Below are 18,283 nucleotides of genomic sequence, written 5' to 3' on the forward strand. Positions count from 1 at the left end.
CTTATTTATTTTTTTTATTGTGCATTTTTCTTTTGTTGAACTCTTCTATTTTCGGACTGGGCCTGGAGAGTGTATTTTATTTTTCTTTTGGGCCCAGCCCAACCCATGAGCCTTCAACCCAGCCCACTAAATTCCTCCCAAATGGAGTCGTTTGATCCAGCCATTAGGGCTTCTTCTTTTCTTCTCATTCTTTCTCCTGTGCGCCGTTGTTCTTCTCCACCTCATTTCCGTTAAAATAATTTTAATGTGTTTTTCATTATATTATTTTATAATTTATAAGTTATAAATTTTATTTTAATATTCTTTCTTGATATTAATTATTATTTTGTATTTAAATTACTCTTTACTTTAAATTATTTTATTATTGGGTTTAATTATTTTATTTTATTAATATTGAGCTTTAGTGTTTTTATTTAATTTTTATTTATTATTTTGTATTTAAATTACTTTTTACTTTAAATTACTTTATTATTGGGTTTAATTATTTTATTTTATTAATATTAAGTTGTAGTGTTTTATTTAATTTTTATTATACTTTTTTACCTTATTAGACTTATATTTTCGGATGGGCTCTGTTTTAGTGGATCTTTCCTTTATTTTTGGGTCAAGCCCTTTCAGTTTTCGGGCCCAACTCGTGTACCTTAAGTCCAGGCCCCTTATTCCCTTAAACGGCACCGTTTTGGTCCATGCCCCTTAGGGTTTCATTCTTTTTTCTTTCTCCTGCTGGTGCCGACTGCTTCTCCTCCATTTTTATTTTTTCTTCCTTTGTTTTCTATGTGTTGCTGCTGCTACTTCTCTCCAGTTCTTCTTCCTCTCATTTTCGAGCAATCAGTCGTGCGCGTCCAGCTACCCAACCTCCATCGAAAGCCACAGCAGCCCAGCAACGCCGCACAACTCTCCACACGGCAACAAACATGCTTGTTGCAAGCTGCTCCATTCTTCTTCTTCGTCTGGTATGGTTTTTTTCTCTCTCTGTCTTTGATTTTCTTCTTCTTCTAATACGAAACCTTGCCTTCTCTTCTTTCCTATTGTTTTACTTTTCATTTATTTTTTCTCCATTTGCTGGTCTGATGTGAGCCTCCATGCCTGCCTCGTTTTGTCTTCGTCGTTCCCTTAGCATTTCTGAATGCAAGCTTGTGAAACTCCCTTTGTATTTCCACTTTTTCTTCCCCAAATCCGACTGCCTTGAGTTCGGTTTTGCTCTATTTTTCAGCCCCTAAACCTTGAGCTTCATTTGATTTGCTTGGTTCTGGGCTGTGATTTTGAGCAACCATTTGTTTTGATTTTGAGCAACCAAACAAAGGCTTTGAGGAGGTGAGGCTGCGACGGTGAAAATGGGTCTAGGTGGAGGTGAAGCTTGGCTTCGGTTTAGGTTGAGCTTGGTGGCAGCAACTCTCGGTTTGCCTTTTGGTTTGAGTAGGCCATAAGCGTGAAGCTCTACAACCGAGCAATTATCAAGCGTATGATCTTGCACGGACAGCTTGCACAAAAAAAAAAAAATAATAAAGACAAAAACGGAAATGAGAAAGTACTGTTCATTACTGTACCTGTGTTATAGTCACTTATTATTATAGATAAATATTCTGACTACAAATAATGTCGCCTATTAAATATTAATATTGTTTTATTTATATTTAAAATTTAAATAAATAATATTTTAAATAAAATTTATTTTTTAATCAATTATATTAAATTAATACACATATTAATATATAATTATATTTTAACTAATTTTTTTTTATAAATTTGGATATCCATTCCTAAAGTGCCCTTGTTTTTATTTCTAAATATTTAAAAAAGTTATTATTAATGAATTTATGTGTTTTTTAATATTAAAATATATATATATATTAAGAATATTTTGGAGCATATTTAGAGCGCATCCTAAGGACCTAATCACACTTATAAATAACAGTAAAAAAAGAATTTTAAAAAAAGAAAAAGCTATTTTACCGCCCAGGTGGTACCGTTCAAGTGTACCGCTTGGAAAAAAAATAATTTTTATTTTTATTTTTATTTAATAATTAAGAAAATAATTTTAAATGTATTGATGTGTTTTTTTATTTAATAATTAAGAAAATGATTAAAAAATTGTAAAAAAAAACTAAAAAATAAAAGATTTTGCACTAGGCGGTAAAAGCGCAGCGGTTAAAATGAGGTGGCAGAATAGCCCCACTCTTTAAAAAAATGTGGAGAATGCCAAAAGTTTTGAGGAGGAGGACGGGGAGAAGTAAACGGTCGCAGAGTGGCGGTGTCAATTTTGTGCTGCGCAGTGCGCAACGCCAGAGAAGGTGGTGGGTACGTTCTGCTTTTTTTATTTTTTATTTTTTATTTTATTTTTTGTGGGTACGTTCTGCTTGCAATACCTGTTTCTTTCTTTCTTATTTTTGTAACAAATAATATTAAATTAATAATGGTAAAAGTGCGGGCGAGACATTGGGCAATAATCCATTAAAATAAAACAATTGCACAAATAGAAAATAATTAATAATAATAATAATAATAATAATAATAATAAATAGATCGAAAGTATTGCGATGATCCGAAAGATTTGATGGTTGATTAGGCGCATAGAAAAAGTGATCGCAAGGGTTAATTTAGGGGCTGTTTAGATGACAAGATGGTCTAATATCATCTCAATATCTTAATATTATAAATATAATTTTTTAAAATTTTTAAATAAAATATAAATAATAAGTCAATTTTTTAAAATTAAAAAAAATATATATTATAATAATATTTTAACTTTATAATATTTTTGTTCAATTTTTTCTCTCTATTTTTTCAAAATTTTATAAAATATTTTAACTCAAACCATTTTATTATTATTTACATATTTTTTATCTCATTTTATCTTATTTTAACATCCAAACCTACAAATTGATACAAAAGCTTTGGTTTGTCAGACATAGTAAACGTCATAACATAAGGATAAGAACATGTTTGAACGAGAATTAAATTTCTCATGATCAAATATTACTTAAACACAAGATAATTTAGTGAGAATAGATAAGATAGTATTAAATAAAAATTGAATAAAATATTATTAAATATTTTTTTAATATTATTATTGTTTTGAAATTTAAAAAAGTTGAATTATTTATCATATTTTATATGAAATTTTGAAAAAGTTATAATGGTGAGATGAGATAAGTTGAAACAAATTTTGAATCCAAACCTAGCCTAAATTTTAAATTTCTAACATTTTCATTTAATCATTACTCGAATACAAAAATTAATATAATTTTTACAAACTTCATATCAAAACAAAAAAATTAATATGACTTTTTCAAATTTTAAAATAAAAATTATATTTAAATAACTTTTTAACTTTATAATATTTTATATTCAATTTTTTCTCTTTTTTTTTTCTGAAAATCTAATAAAATATTTTCACTCAAACTATTTCACTACTATTTATAAAATTTTAAAATATTTCAAAAGTTTCGTCATATCCTAAATCTTATATTATTTCAAAAAAATAGAGAGAGAGAGAGAGAGAGAGAGAGAGAGAGAGAGAGAGAGAGAGAGAGAGAGAGAGAGAGAGAGAGAGAGAGAGAGAGAGAGAATGAGTTTCATACGTAAATGCAGGGGAACTCTACATTGTTCACAGTTAGTAGGAAAGTACACGCTTGTCTATCTGTGATAATGATTTATTCACTCCAAGTCTACAGGGATGATTATTCTTAGATGTCCAAATGTATCATTTTCACCAGGGGAGAATAAAGGTGACTCATTGATTTGGTGGCTTAAACATTTTATTTTATTACTTGTTGCTTTTACCTTATTTGATGATAGTCATCGATGATGCAACACTCAAATTACGTGGGGCTTAAATGTGTAACGTTCATTACTCACTAAATAGAGGTCCTAGGCACGATTGTCCATTGGGTCCTTTTATCGTTTGGCAAATACGTAGACGCTTTCAAGTGTGATGAAGATCTCAGGGAAGTTGTTGTTGTTGTAAAAAAAGTACGTATTCTCCCCTCCTTTGTTGCCCCCCAACACAACGCTCATGACTCCGGGTTCTAATAACAAACTAATGCGAGGCTTTTGGTGCTCTATGACTTGCATGGCCATTTTCCACAAACACTCGCTTCTGCATTTCCATAAATGTGAAGATATCTCACTATAAATAACACAGAACCTTGATCACTTCGAAAGTCATGCAAAGCACAAAAAGTTCATAAAGATGGTTGCACTAAGAGGTACCTTTGTGGGTTTTTTGGTCCTTCTATGCTCAAGCTTAAGCAGGGCTAGGGTACTTGAGGATACCAATAGTTACAAAATACTTGAAGACCATCCTTCTAGTAAAACATTTGGAAGAGAACATCGTGCTTGGGGGGTTGGTACCGGCGTTGGCTTTGGTAGTGGTAGTGGCTCTGGTGGTCAGGGATTAGGAACTGGCTTTGGCAGTGGTAGTGGCAGCTTTGGTCAGGGAGTAGGAATTGGCTATGGCTATGGTGGTCAAGGGTTTGGAGCTGGCCATGGCTTTGGTAGTGGCAGTGGTTCTAGTGGCCAAGGAATAGGAACTGGCTATGGTTCTGGTGGTGGCAGCGGTTCTGGTGGTCAGGGAAAAGGAACTGGCTATGGCTCTGGTGGTCAGGGGTTTGGAACTGGCATTGGCTTTGGTGGCGGTAGCGATTTTGGTGGTCAAGGAGTAGGAACTGCCTATGGCTATGGCAATGGTGGTGGCTCTGGCGGTCAGGGATTAGGAACTGGTATTGGCTTTGGTAGTGGTAGTGGTAGCTTTGGTCAGGGAGTAGGAACTGGCTATGGCTCTGGTGGTCAGGGGTTTGGAGTTGGCTATGGCTCTAGTAGTGGTAGTGGTTCTAGTGGCCAAGGAATAGGAACTGGCTATGGTTCTGGTGGTGGTAGCGATTCTAGTGGTCAAGGAATAGGAACTGGCTATGGCTCTAGTGGTCAGGGTTTTGGAACTGGCGTTGGCTTTGGTAGCGGTAGCGGTTTTGGTGGTCAAGGAGTAGGAACTGCCTATGGCTATGGCAATGGTGGTGGCTTTGGTGGTCAAGGGGGAGGAGTTGGTGTTGGCTTCCGTAGTGGTTTTGGTGGTCAAGGAGTAGGAATTGGCTATGGTTCTGGTGGACAAGGGATAAGAGCTGGTTGGGAGACAGACATTAGGTCTGGTTTTGACCTTGGTTTTGGCTCAGGAAGTGGCATTGAAGCTGGATTTGGGTCTAAAGGAGCTAGTCAATTTGGACCAGGATTTGATGCTAGAGGGGGTTATGGCGCAGAAGGTGGAGTTGGTTTTGGTTCAGGCATTGGGGTTGGATTTAGGCATAAACTTAATAGTAACATGAAAAATCAAGGTTGTGGAGCTTGTCCTCCTGACTTGGGTACTCCACCTGATTGCGGTGGCTTTCACCCTCCGACATCTGGATGCGGTGGCTTTCAACCTCCTGCATCTGGATGTGGCGGCTGTCAAACCCCTATTTTTGGACCAGGTTGTCAATCTTCTCCATGTCAGTGCAACAATCCTCCAGGTATAGGGATGCCGCAAGGGCATGAAAGTTCTTCTACACAAGAAGCCCATGTGCCTGAAAAGAGTAAGGAAGATGCTGACCCTATCCCACCAAGCTCGTCACCTGAGCAAGACAATGAAGCCCATCACTAATCCGCAACTAACGGGCCTGAACAAGAATTTCAGGACCACGACAAATCTCAACTTGTAATTCAGATAATACTTGGAATAAAAGCTTACGATTTGCTTCCTGAAAAGACATTTGTATGATCCATTGATATCGTATGTATACGTAGCATTATATTCCAAAATCCAAAAGGTTTTGAAGTGGCAGGTTCTACCAACCTTCCCTGACCCCAGAGTATGCGGTTCCCACGATCCGTTTTATAGTATAAAACAATATTGAAAAAGCGTTCAAATCAGGGTGGTCATGGTTGAGGTTTCTCGGGTCACCCCTAGCGTTGATACAGGGAACAATATTAGTAATTGTTCAGATGGATTGAGGAGATCTAGAATTTGTTCTATTTGGATCTAACACGAATAATAGCCTAAGAAATTAATAATTTTATGCAGCACTAGTCACATTTTCTTTCTAGGTTTGTGTTTTAACTGCCTTTATTTTGCTCCACTACGAGAGGGATGTTTAATGATAAAAAGCTGAGAAACTAGAACCAGACATCATCACAATTAGTAAGTGTACATTCTTTAAGTTCCACGAATCAGTTACATCAAAAGCTCTTGTATTGATATCTACTTAATCATGTCACAACTTGTATTGTCTAGTATTCTATGAACTTCTACCATTCTTCTGTATTTCGGAAAGAACATTGGATGATGCTGCACGGAACCATATATCAAGCCCACATCTCTCTCTCAATAATCTGAAACCCGAACAATGCCTAAACTCATCAAACTTGATATATTTTTTCTTCATTATCATTTTCATCATCACTTCATTCTCTTCTGCTTGGCAAAGAAAAAGATCTGGGAATACCTTGTGTCTTAGAAGACAAGGTAGCTGGTGAAGAAACCGAGGCGGAGGGTCGAAGGAGGGGTGTACCTACTCTGCTCGAGGTTTCATTAGCAACTGGCAAGGGGCTGGTTGCAATATCAGAAGCTGGCTGTAACTGAATTTCAGTGCATGCACCAGGGGCGGTTCCAGGGGTGTCATCAACGAACTCATGATCGTCTTCCTCAATTGACATTACTGTGCTTGTTTCTGTGTGTATAGTGGAATCATCAGTGAACATACCATGCCGCCTTCTCCTCCTGGCTTCCTTCCCCCATCCATGGATAGTCTCTCTTATCCTATGAGGAATTAAGGCTGCCTTATAATTTGTTCCCATCTGTAAAATCAAAACAAAAAAGTAAGTCCAATACTTTTAGGAATCTTAGTAGATCAAAATTTGATAGCATAAACATCTACCATTAATGGGATGTATATCCTCACTTGAGGTTTCTTTAGTAATTAAATAACACAATCTTGCCTTGGATAGCATATGTTATACAACAGAACAGAAAGAGCCAAACCAGTCCTACACATAACGGATACTGGGGATTTACAGATGCTTTATCATATCAAAAGACGAAACAAATTTAGTAATTAGGTCAAGGATGAATTTAAAGGAAGAATATCAATTGTTATTATTATTATTTTGATAGGTAAGATTAAATTTTCTTAAAACACGTAAATAGGAAAAGCCAAAGTCCAGATGAAGTATACAAAGAAAACAAATTAGGAGCTAGAAATGGATGCAAGAAAAATTTATCATTGTTAAAATTGGAAAAGACATTTCACAGAGGACACGCTAACATCATTTACAGGTATCCAGAAATTATCTGGCATGCTATATAACTAGCATAAATTAATTAATACTCCCTCAAATTAGACACAAGTACTTGGAGACTTTTGTACATGTTTGGACTCCAAAAATGCATCCCTAGAGAGAGAGAATAAATAAATAAATAAATAAAGAGCAGGCTAGATTTGGGGCTAAAGCAAACCAAACATATTTATACCGTTGCGTTCTATTGACCTAAAAAAAGAAGTTTCTCTGTCAAATTTTATTGGCCATCAAAATGAGCATGTTCTCAAAGATAGAAACTCCCCACCATCTCATAATTCCTCAATCAATCACATTAGCGCTCGAACCTATGCCACAGGAGAGGAGAGTACTACCTTATAAATAGGTAGTTTCATGCTTTTGCTATATTTCAACTCTAACTTTTACTCAGTAATAATACCTGAGTAACAAGTGCATACAGAGGCAAGGTGCTGTAGCTGCACAGGAACTGCCCAGCAAACCTACAGGATAATGACAATAAAAAAGGGTCATGACTGTAAACATGTCCTAAACAAGACGGACAGCATTTAAATGTTTGCCTACCCCAAAATCAGCCTTAGGTACACGAGCAAATGACTCCTGATATAGCAAGAATCATACCCAAACTGCCACTGTGATGATATCAATACAGATAGTTTAGTTTAAGCACAGACCTTCCATCCTGACAGAAAATAAAGGAAACAAAATATCTTTTCCCGTATATATCCTTTGCGGTCTATGATCTTTTAACCACTAAATGCTTTCAGCGTATTTAAACAGTTTGTCAAAGTCACTTCATTTTCTCAACTATTCTCTGTAAACTGAAGAATAGCAGAGAGAGAGAGAGAGAGAGCTATTAAAAAATAGAAACTGATTTTCAAGCCAATATGAGATTGGTCGATATTGGGTTGAAAAGTCATCTCCAGCACTCCAAATAAATGCCAAACTGGTCAAGGAAGAGGCAGTACCCAGAACCAAAAGAAAGAAGCCAATTCAAATGCATTCTGCAAAAAGAGTAAAAACAAAGAAAGAACCGTGCATATCAGCTTTACTTTCCAGAATGAAAGTAGTAGAGGATCCGTTAAAAAAAAAAAGAGAGAGAGAAAATAAACTTGCAACTATCTGCAGATCCTTCATAGTAACTTTTGCCAACCTGGAAAAGAATAAAATGGATCAAGGACAATAACAGTTCTGGCTTTTTAAACCAGAAAAGATCATCTCGAGGCCTCAGCTTTCCTCCTGTGAAAAATCCAGTTATACTTGCATTCTCTAATGCCAAGGTTGCAATAACATGCTGCAGCTTTGTGCCGACCAGAAGAAGAAGCTGCACACAGACATATAGAACCCGATTTATTAGGTTAGAACCAGCCGCCAGGTAACAAGACATGTACGTGATTGAACTCCCAGCTATGTAACAGATCTAAGATCAAATTTTAATTTAGAAAATGCATTCTTGAGGCAGTTCCACGAACTGGAAATTTAATATTGAGATGTAATATGTTGACCATCTCTGTTAGTTTGTGAAAATACACCTATGATAACCCCTTGGAATCCACAACGTATTCAATCAGTCGATAAGTAACTGTGAAAGCTACAAATGAAAAAGAAGAAAAAAAAAATACAACTTACAGAAATAGGAACGATCGCTATCCAGAAATAAAGATTAGACCCTGTATCGAGTATCAGAAACAAATGATTGTACGTTTAGAGAATTTGGAATGACAAGTCACAAGTATGATAGATTGAACTACAATATATAGATGGGATAGACAGCACGACAAGAAGTAAAAGCCTACAAGCTTTGTTGCTCATTGAGACTGGTGCAGAAGAACCACTTGAAAAGTGAGAAAACTAAATAGATAAAGATTAAAGGACCAGGGGTATATTCACTTCAGCACAATTCAAAATTTTCCTGCATCTAACCAAAACAAGCACAAAAGAACCATCTGTGGCCTCATTTCCTATAATGTGCTGTACCTTTTACATTAAACAGCATGAAAGCAACAACGAATCCCCACAGTGGGCCACTGCAAGAGATTAAACATACAGGTAAAATTAGATGTCAATTTCAGAAAGGAATCCCCTTTGGAGAAAAATCAAATATGAGAGCCAATCATGCAAAATAATACTAGACGGATAAAAAAAAAAATGCGACTCAAGTACAATGACCTAGGGCCCCCAGAGTCAAGTTAATCCCCGAATTCCCAAATTCCTGCTTGTCTTTTAAAAAACAGAAAAACTCCTGGTGGAACAACTACATATATACAACCATAAATAAATGGAAACTTGGTAGTGTCCCCATGTAATCCTGTTCCCTCTTGCCCTCCGTGAGAGTTCAATGAAAGTTCTTAAAATTTTTTTACCTTAAATGATTTTATTCCAGGAATTTGTATCTGGAGTAAGCTTTTGAGATAAAGAAGAAAGTATAGCAATTTTTGTAACCAATGAACCCATAGGATAAAAAAATTATGAATGCTTAGTTGGTCATTTTGTCCCGGAGAAAAATCAATATTTGATTTTGATATCATTTGCGCAATTCAATAATGTTGCTTAAAACTCCAAGAGGAGATTAGAGGTCCTGATACGTGAACAGAAACTAACAACAAATTTATTCAAACATGGCGTGGCAATGGAAGTAGTGGGCTTTAAAATATTAGGTACCTCACACCAACAATCCTTTGGAATTCTTCTTCCATTGAGCGAATCATATAGGCATGAAAATCGTATTTTATTGTGAGATTGTGGTTCTGCCATGAATAAGGAGAAACAGAAATCAATATTTGTAGAATCGTAAAGCAGTAGGCGTAAAAGTCTTTGTACTATGTTAGCAGAAAATGCAATCCCTCAATAGTCCAAATATCAGATGTGAAGACACGGAAGAAATCTCATTTTAGAATACAGTAAACATAACCCGGGGGACAGCAAGAGAACAATAACAAATGAAAAATCCACAAGGGAACTCCACAGTGGAACCCAAGACACGCTCAATTGTTAAGACATGCTAAGATGATAAAGCATGATCTTTCAAAATTAAGTGATAAACCATGAATATTTTAAAAAGGCATACAACCTCAAATCGAACGAACTAACTGCTAAAACAATTCAAATCTTTGCAGTTTTCTATGAACAGAAGTTTCTGTTAAACAGATTGTGATCATAAGATTGTTCCTCAAAACTACCCTAGCAGTTAATAGATGGATATCATCATCCTCTTTATTAACAGAAGAATAGTCAACTAACTGTTTTCTCAGCCAAATATTGGAACATTGCATAAGTTTGTCTTTTGCACTACTTAAAAGTTCACTTTTTCAGAGCACATCAGATCTGTGAGCCCCGTTAACAATATTAACGTTGAGAGCAATTTCTAAATATCTTTTTTTTTTTTTCCAATTAATTTCTGGACATAATTAGTAGCTCAAATGCATATTCTGTGGATGACCATTGACCAGGCCTATAGGAGATTTAAAAAAATAAAAAAACAAAAATCTGTATTACTGCAGTAAAACCAGAGGATGCCAGACTGAAGTTATTTGTTGATCCTGTGAGAATAATGCATACCATGATGAAGCCCTTCCGGAGTGTAAGGTAATCGGCACGAACCACTGAACGCCCAAATTGCCGGAAGAAACATGTCTACAATATCAATAAACCATACAGCTTAACATAAATATTATGAGGAATGCACTCCACTGATGTGATTGGCTGCATCAATTTTTTTAATACACAACCAATCACATCAAAGGAGTGCATAAAAGAGTATGCAAAAGTGACTGCACATAGAATTTTTGAAATATTATACCAACACAACAACAGCAGCAGAAAGACATACGTGGAGGGAAAAAAGAAATCGTTTTCGAGTGTGGAAAAATTAGAAGTTAATAAATAGTACAAAGACAGCACACATGCACTTACAGCACTAATCATTACAAAGCAGTATTCGTGTGCGGAAAATATAAAAGTAAGAAAAATAACTACAGGGGAAAATCAATTACATCAACAGAGAGAATAAAAGAATCTGAAAACAGAATATGGGGAGAAGAGAGTATATATTATCCTTCTAATTATCGGCCTGAGGTGGTTTTTTTAATAATAATAATAATCCAGTTGACTGCAATCTGAAATCCTAGGATAGTATTGCAGTGGATCTAAACTCCTCCTCATTATGCTCGGAATTGAAGCTATATTACCATTACTGCCTATATCCTTTCTAATAATCCCCTATGGTGGTTCATTTATTGCAAACAAAGACATTTGCTAAAATCTTTGTAGACAGTAAGAAAGAACCCCACAAATCTCGCAACCCATTACTGCATTTACAACCCCACATATTTTGAATTTTACTTTTCAAAATATGTTCTTAGAATTTCCAAAATACACTTTCACTGACACTCCAATTAAATCCCTCTAGCATTGAAGATTAAAAGAAGGAAAAAGAGAATGAGTAAGTAGCTAAGTTAAGGAACCCAAACCAAACACACTTAGCAAGCTTATAGTCGACGAGTTTTCTGAGTGTTTTTAGGCACTACTCTAGCCTTAAGCATACAGTACAACAAAAGAGAAAAAAAAAATGTACCTACCACCCAGACGAGGAAACTATTCCTGACCCAAGGACTTGAAGTATGAAGCTTGACAAATGTTGATTGCCTTCGCAATGTCTGTTCTCTTGTGATTTCTGTTACAACATATATATACATATATTAAAAAAGAGAGAAAGAACATACAATGGCAATACCAAACCACATCAATTAAAAAGTAACATACTCTAAATAATGTAGAATCCTTGAATGAGAGTCAGAAAGATGGGTAATATACTGTTATCTAATAGAATAATTTAATCAACATGTGGGAACCTACTAAAGATGACTGTCATTCAATTATACTAATTACCTCTTCAGAGCTTACCAGTTAATGCATTATGCTGGTCCATGTGAGCCTCGTCCTCCCATACCCTCCAGCTGTGAATCTGGTAAAATTGTTACACGTTATACAATATTTTTTTTTTTATACGTAAGAAAGATTTTATTGATCCACGTAATTAAGGTTACATGTTATACAATATACCAGTACGGCAAAGACATTCGTCTTCTATTTTCAATGTTTACAACTAAATTACCCTGTATATCAAGCGGATGAGTATTGGGCTGTGCACATAAAACTTTCTTACTTCACATACACAGAGTCTTGTTAGTTTCTTACTAACAAGGAACTATACAGACTTGGTTAGTCTGGGTTTCAGAACTTTGTTTGCATTCATTTCTGGTTCCATAGGTTGTTTATTCAAGAGGAAAGGATACTACTGGGTGTCCCCAGACCCATATCAGTTTACAGAACGAGAGAAGAACATATAAACTTCTAGACTGGAATAATCAAAAGTAAAATATCAAGTTTCAACCAAAAGAAGCAACAAAAGATGCAAAATATTACTCCAGACTGAGTTGCTAGTTTCTCTGACTGCAAGCAAGCCATTTTCATGGTTTCATGGTTTCCACTGAAATGTTTTTATTATTATCAGTAAATAGGAATTTTATTAAATATAGGTGAAGCCAAGTACATGGGACATATACAAGAACCACACCTATGCATGACTGTCTAAAGATACAAGAAAATCATGTACCTTCATGCCATTAAAGTCTATTACAATTTACTTATCAAAAATTAAAGTCTATTACAATCGACCAATGGAATAATGTATGGAAAAAAAAAAGTTCTAATCACACCATTGTCCGTTCGCGATCCTCAAAACTCCAGCCATTCCTCTCCATCCATATGCACCACCATAGCAAATCGGTATCATTTTCCACATCACTGCGATTTGAGAATTACCTTGAATGCCTTGCCAGCTGGCCAAAAAGTCAACAACCCTTCTTGGCATTACCCAAACAAGTCCCACTCAAGCAAAGATATCATTCCATAAGCTCATGGCTAGATCACAATGCAATAATAGGTGATCCACAGACTCCCCACTTTTCTTACACATATAGCACCAATCCAATACCATCAATCAGCGTTTTCTTAGATTATCTAAGGTAAGAATCTTCGCTAGTGAAACTGTCCATACAAAAAAGGAAGCTTTTAGGGGGGCCCTTAGTCTTCCATATGTTCTTCCATATAAATGTTCTTGTAGAATGTGTCATGAGGGACGTGTAGTATGACTGCACAGTAAAATTCCCCTTCTTGGATTGTGACCACATAATCTTATTTGCTTCTCCAATCACTCTACAAGTATACACAAGGTTGAAGAAATCTGTCAATTTGTCAATTCCCCAATCTTGGGCAGCTCTAAGGAAAGTGATATTCACTAAGGAGAGCAACTAGAGAGATCCATGAGCTTTGTGACGGAAGCCTCCTTTCTTCGGGCAATGCCACATAGTGATGGGTAGGCTTCTTTGAGGATTCGATCTCCACACCATGGGTCATTCCAGAATTTAATTCCGGAAACGTCCCCAACTGCAAAACGTGTGTATCGATGAAGATTGGTCCAGCCTCTTCTTATTTGTCTCCAAAGCCCCACCCCATGTGATCTGCTCACCCATTCGAGCACCATCCTCCCCACAGTCCAATGAAATGTATGACTGCTACATTTTCATTCATTGTTTTTAGGGGTGCTCACAACCTTAATCAGGGAAATCAGTACTCTACCACTAACTCTACTTAATAGTATTAACTGGCCACAAATAAAGTGTGCAACCTCTGCTTTGGGTGAGTCCTTAGTAGTAACTTTCTCATGTTTGCAGGTCTTGATCAATAGTTAAAATACTTATGTTTGTATCAAAGTAAACATGATTCATACTAGTGGTATCTTGCGATTGACAATATAAGAACAAATAAGATACAACATAAGTATGAAATCACCCCAAAACAAGGCATCAGTATTTCTCCAAGACTTTGCAGCTCCTACAACTATTAAATGGGAAAAAAATGAGCAAGGAACTTTTCAGTTAGGTTTAGTGTAAGTATACTACAGAATGCCCCACCTTCACAATTGCCAGCAACATCGTGAGGCAACTGTAAGATATATGAGTTATTGCCATGACAAATATGAAGCGGTGCAACTGCTCAAGACCTTGATATGAAACAAATGGTTCATGATCCTGTGGCACAGAAGAAACTTCGAGACTATTCAGAAGCGGGATTTATAATATATTGCATAGATAAACAGAATATAAATGCATATATATATAATTTCCTTGAATATTCATGAGAGGAGAAATTGTTAGTTTATCTTTAAGGAGAAGTCACGTGCCTTTTTGCAGGTATTCTGATTCAACTCATTCAACATCCTCCTAAACAAGTGAGGTAGAACAGAAGCCATCAACAGTTTACGATCCTGGGATGAATTATTTTCTTGTTCTTCGTCAATCTCTGATCTGGAGCATGGGGCAAACTTGCTATCATAGAACTTCGATGGTATGCAAATATTGGATATCATGCTTGAGGTAGCCGTTAAAAGGAGAGAAATAAATCCAAGCAACATCAACTCTGATGAAAGAAGTCCACAAAATGGAATTTCAAATATCAGCACAACGAAGAAACACATAACTAAGAGCCACTGATTACCAAAACATAATCTCTTAGTGCCAAATACCTTCTTTCATTTTCTCCACTGCTGCAAGCAAGGGTTTTCGGTTAGTTTTCTGCAACCACTAAAACAACAGAAAAGCCAAAACCTCAGATGGAACAAATCCGTAAGTTGTTAAAGGCATTACAAGAGGGCAAATGAATGGACTTTGGCTAAGAACACAATGTATGAATCGGATAGCTTTAAGAATTCATAGCTTTACATATATCAAATAACTTGAAGATATCACTGTAGAGAGCTGCATTAATTTAAGCTTCAAACCCAAATCAGACGTCTAAACTAACTACAGAAAAACAGCGGTACCATCTAGTGAGGTATGAGGCCCACAAAAAAAAGCCTGTGTGCATACAATACCGAATTGATAGATTTGACTTGACATGGAACATCCTAGCACCCAATGCAACTCAATAAAGCTTTATCCACAAATGGTTCGGCAATCGGCAACAGAAATGCACTTTTTCAAACCCGAAGCTTCTTACTTGAGTTGTCCAACAAGTTCAACATTATTTGGTGGAGACATCACAAGGATGTATTGAAAAGCATACAAATATAGTTGTAATCAAGGCTTGGACACCAAGAATAAGCTTAAGTGACAGGGGGGAGCATTGCAAGGTTGTGTAATCAGGGACTATCCACCTAAATAAATGATACCGGCAACAACTTATCTGACAAACTCCATTTGGCAGTTTGAAGAGAAGAGGCCCACTGTAAGAAGCTAAGAAGGTGTTGCAGTGGTATTTTCCACCAAAACAATTCTCTTTGAATAAATCTCAACCATGGTTTTTATTATTTTCAAAATTGATGATTTATCAGCAGACGAGAAGCTTCAAGGGCTTCATTACTGTGCCTCACGAAGGTAGTCACCAAAGTGACTAAGCCAGCCTAGTGACATACCCCATTTGATGGGAAAACGCAGTCATATAGAAGATTCAAATATTTCACATTTGTATATTATACACAAATGAGTCCCCCGTAATACGCAAGTTGTCTGGCAGAAACTTTACAGTCAATCATCAACTAAGTAATGCCAGTCTCGTCATGAAGCACCATTGTAAAGAAACATAATAGCCTAAGACTCTTAACGTTTTAGTGTTCTTCAACCTCACCTAACTTCCCATGCTTAAAACCGCCTAACAGATTCTAACAGATTAAATATATATATATATATATATATATATATATATATGCATAGACCGATAATTTGTCAAACAGGACATGCTTAATTTAACAAGCAAAAAAAATACAGAGTACTACTTACGGAGCTTAATCGGTGGATAGATCGTTCCACGAGAACAGAAACGGCAACAAAGATCGTCAACACGGTAGCAACAGACCACGTCGGAGTCAAGGCCAAAGACCGCATCTCTTGAGCATCTTCAGCCATTCTGAACAATCCTACTATCAGCCCTTAAAAACTTTTTATCCCAAATACCCGTCAAGTACTCCCATCCTACACCGATCACGGCAGAATTTTCTCAAAATTATGACCGAAAACTCTTGTGCTTTGATTTTAAACATAACCTGATAACCATATTACGAAATGCACAATCAGAGTCATTCCTCGATTCTCCGAAAACATAATAATAATTCATAACGTGAATCACAGAAAGTTCTAATGTGGCAGTTCCACTCATCAAAATATAAATGTTTAAGCCGAAAAAATTAAAGGTATCTCTCAATACGATTTTGAAGCTAAATCACACCCACAAAATGGCAAGTGCGTTAAAAGATCCGCAAAAGAACCTGTCATCCTTCCAATCTTCGTTCCGGAACGAGATAGGGCTTCAATAACCTCCCTAACCTGAAAGTATCACTACCATTAACTTCAGAGACTCAGTTTTTTTTTTTTTTAATAAAAGAAACATGAAATCTCTCTAGCCCCTTAAACTGGAACAATGCCAGCTTCAAGTGTAAACCCCAAATGAACCCTGGTTCCTAGGGGAACTAGTTCTGATAATTGCCCAACTGCCTCTCTCTCTCTCGAAGTTGGCCTATTTCTTAAAAGCTTTCTCTGGAGTCTGGACTGGCTACGTTTTTCTGCAGCTTTTCTTTCTCCTTAAATGTGCAACTTTTTTCTCGAGAGTCCAGAAACCCTTCGTAATTCTTGCTCATCTTTAGGAAAAAACAGCACAAAAATTAGCTTTTGGAGCACCACATTCACCTCGGATCTACTTCGACGCTGACAACAGATTTAGAACTCGATGCCCACACGAGAAAGAGACAGCTGTTTCTTTGTCAAATCCGATGAATTATTTGCATGAAACTTTCTCTTACTACTTACCCAGATAATATAAAAGAAGTTTCCTCTCGGTCGTACACCGGAACACCCTGCTCGGTCAAAACTACAGATTAAGGAAACATGTTTCTATGACCTGAGAAACCAACGCAGGAGAGACCTCGAACCTTCACCAGGACAAAACAAATACAGCTATTTGTTTTAATCAAATGAAAATTCTGCTTCTCATTTTCCAGACCATACACCAATATGGCAATATATATTAAACATGCACTAATATATATTTATTATTTTATTTAAATATATACATATTAATGTATAGACATATAGATTTAAATAGAATGAAAGAAATAATAAATCACATTTTAATATATAGTGTAGAGATGATAAATAACAATTTTCTAATCAAATCCTCTCTCAGTTTTAATTAAGTTTTTATTTACATTAAAATATTCTAGAAGAAAAAACTAGATACATAAAATAAATTTTTAAATATTTATTAAACAAATATTTACAAATATCAATATTACATAAATGAATGTCATTCACACTTGCAGGGCATGCACATGCATGCGAATCTGCATCAAATATTATTTACTTCAAATTTATTTATACCATGAGCTTTTTGTTTTTACAACAGATTAATGTTCAAGAGTAAATAAAACGCCATTTTAATTTGGAAAAAATGATAGTAAATCATTATACCCCATTCTTACTTCCTAGCTGCAAGTTGATTGTCCACCACACTCTGCATTATTGTGCTTCTGATGGCTCTCTCCCGTCATGGCGGAATCCTTGACCAGATCAGTTAGAGATGGATACTAAGCTTTGATAAGGACAACTGAAATTGGGTTCCACCCACATGGAACCCTTTATTTTGGCTTGAATCTACAGGACAACTTGAACTCTTCTTGACAATGCACACTCAACAACTAGAGGCGATGATAATGCACAGTTGCACACCCAGCTTCTTATATAGTTCTTTGGCTTGAGCTAGCCTATGGTTTTTTGTTTTGATAGGTAGGCCATTAATGGAGCTATGCCTTCATCAATCTAATAGCTTTTACAGATAATTATACTAAAAATTATTACCTATTTTCTCATCAATCGATCGATCTAAATGCAGTTTGGAATGGCCGGCCATCGATCCTATTCAAAATTTGACC

The 18,283-nt window shown here is 36.0% G+C and overlaps 2 protein-coding genes across 14 annotated transcripts; one reads left to right on the forward strand and one right to left on the reverse strand.

The window, feature by feature from the left end:
* Window positions 1-4,155: 4,155 nt before the first annotated feature.
* Window positions 4,156-5,736, forward strand: LOC122281601 (glycine-rich cell wall structural protein-like). The gene has a single exon (XM_043093248.1). The coding sequence runs from the start codon at window positions 4,193-4,195 to the stop codon at window positions 5,630-5,632; it is 1,440 nt and encodes a 479-aa protein (XP_042949182.1). The 5' UTR covers window positions 4,156-4,192; the 3' UTR covers window positions 5,633-5,736.
* Window positions 5,737-6,157: 421 nt separating this feature from the next.
* Window positions 6,158-18,064, reverse strand: LOC122281598 (MLO-like protein 11). Of its 13 annotated transcripts, none has more exons than XM_043093245.1 (17): window positions 17,163-17,357; window positions 16,625-16,682; window positions 16,140-16,331; window positions 14,888-14,945; window positions 14,546-14,781; window positions 14,277-14,393; window positions 12,205-12,265; window positions 11,880-11,974; window positions 10,861-10,935; window positions 9,964-10,049; window positions 9,280-9,329; window positions 8,932-8,972; window positions 8,456-8,626; window positions 8,271-8,306; window positions 7,867-7,934; window positions 7,724-7,784; window positions 6,158-6,825 (listed from the first exon to the last, which is right to left on the reverse strand). In XM_043093245.1, the coding sequence occupies exons 3-17, from the start codon at window positions 16,263-16,265 to the stop codon at window positions 6,433-6,435; spliced, it is 1,674 nt and encodes a 557-aa protein (XP_042949179.1). In that variant the 5' UTR covers window positions 16,266-16,331; window positions 16,625-16,682; window positions 17,163-17,357; the 3' UTR covers window positions 6,158-6,432. The 13 variants fall into 13 exon arrangements, with proteins under 13 accessions (XP_042949179.1, XP_042949181.1, XP_042949172.1 ...); XM_043093247.1 differs by having other exon boundaries at window positions 6,158-6,360; window positions 6,474-6,825; window positions 16,140-16,402; window positions 16,625-17,357; XM_043093238.1 differs by having other exon boundaries at window positions 16,140-16,402; window positions 17,163-17,356.
* Between the last annotated feature and the right edge of the window lie 219 nt (window positions 18,065-18,283).

Source organism: Carya illinoinensis, chromosome 11 (genome assembly GCF_018687715.1).
Source record: "Carya illinoinensis cultivar Pawnee chromosome 11, C.illinoinensisPawnee_v1, whole genome shotgun sequence".
Taxonomy (NCBI): Eukaryota; Viridiplantae; Streptophyta; class Magnoliopsida; order Fagales; family Juglandaceae; genus Carya; species Carya illinoinensis.

Coding starts and splice junctions, on each gene's coding strand:
- LOC122281601 (XM_043093248.1), top strand. CDS start 4,193: ATGGTTGCACTAAGAGGTACCTTTGTGGGTTTTTTGGTCCTTCTATGC.
- LOC122281598 (XM_043093243.1), bottom strand. CDS start 16,265: ATGGCTGAAGATGCTCAAGAGATGCGGTCTTTGGCCTTGACTCCGACG. Junction 12,266..14,276: donor TGTTGCTGGCAATTGTGAAG/GTGGGGCATTCT, acceptor CAATTTTACCAG/ATTCACAGCTGGAGGGTATG. Junction 11,975..12,204: donor CCAGCATAATGCATTAACTG/GTAAGCTCTGAA, acceptor ATGTTGTAACAG/AAATCACAAGAGAACAGACA.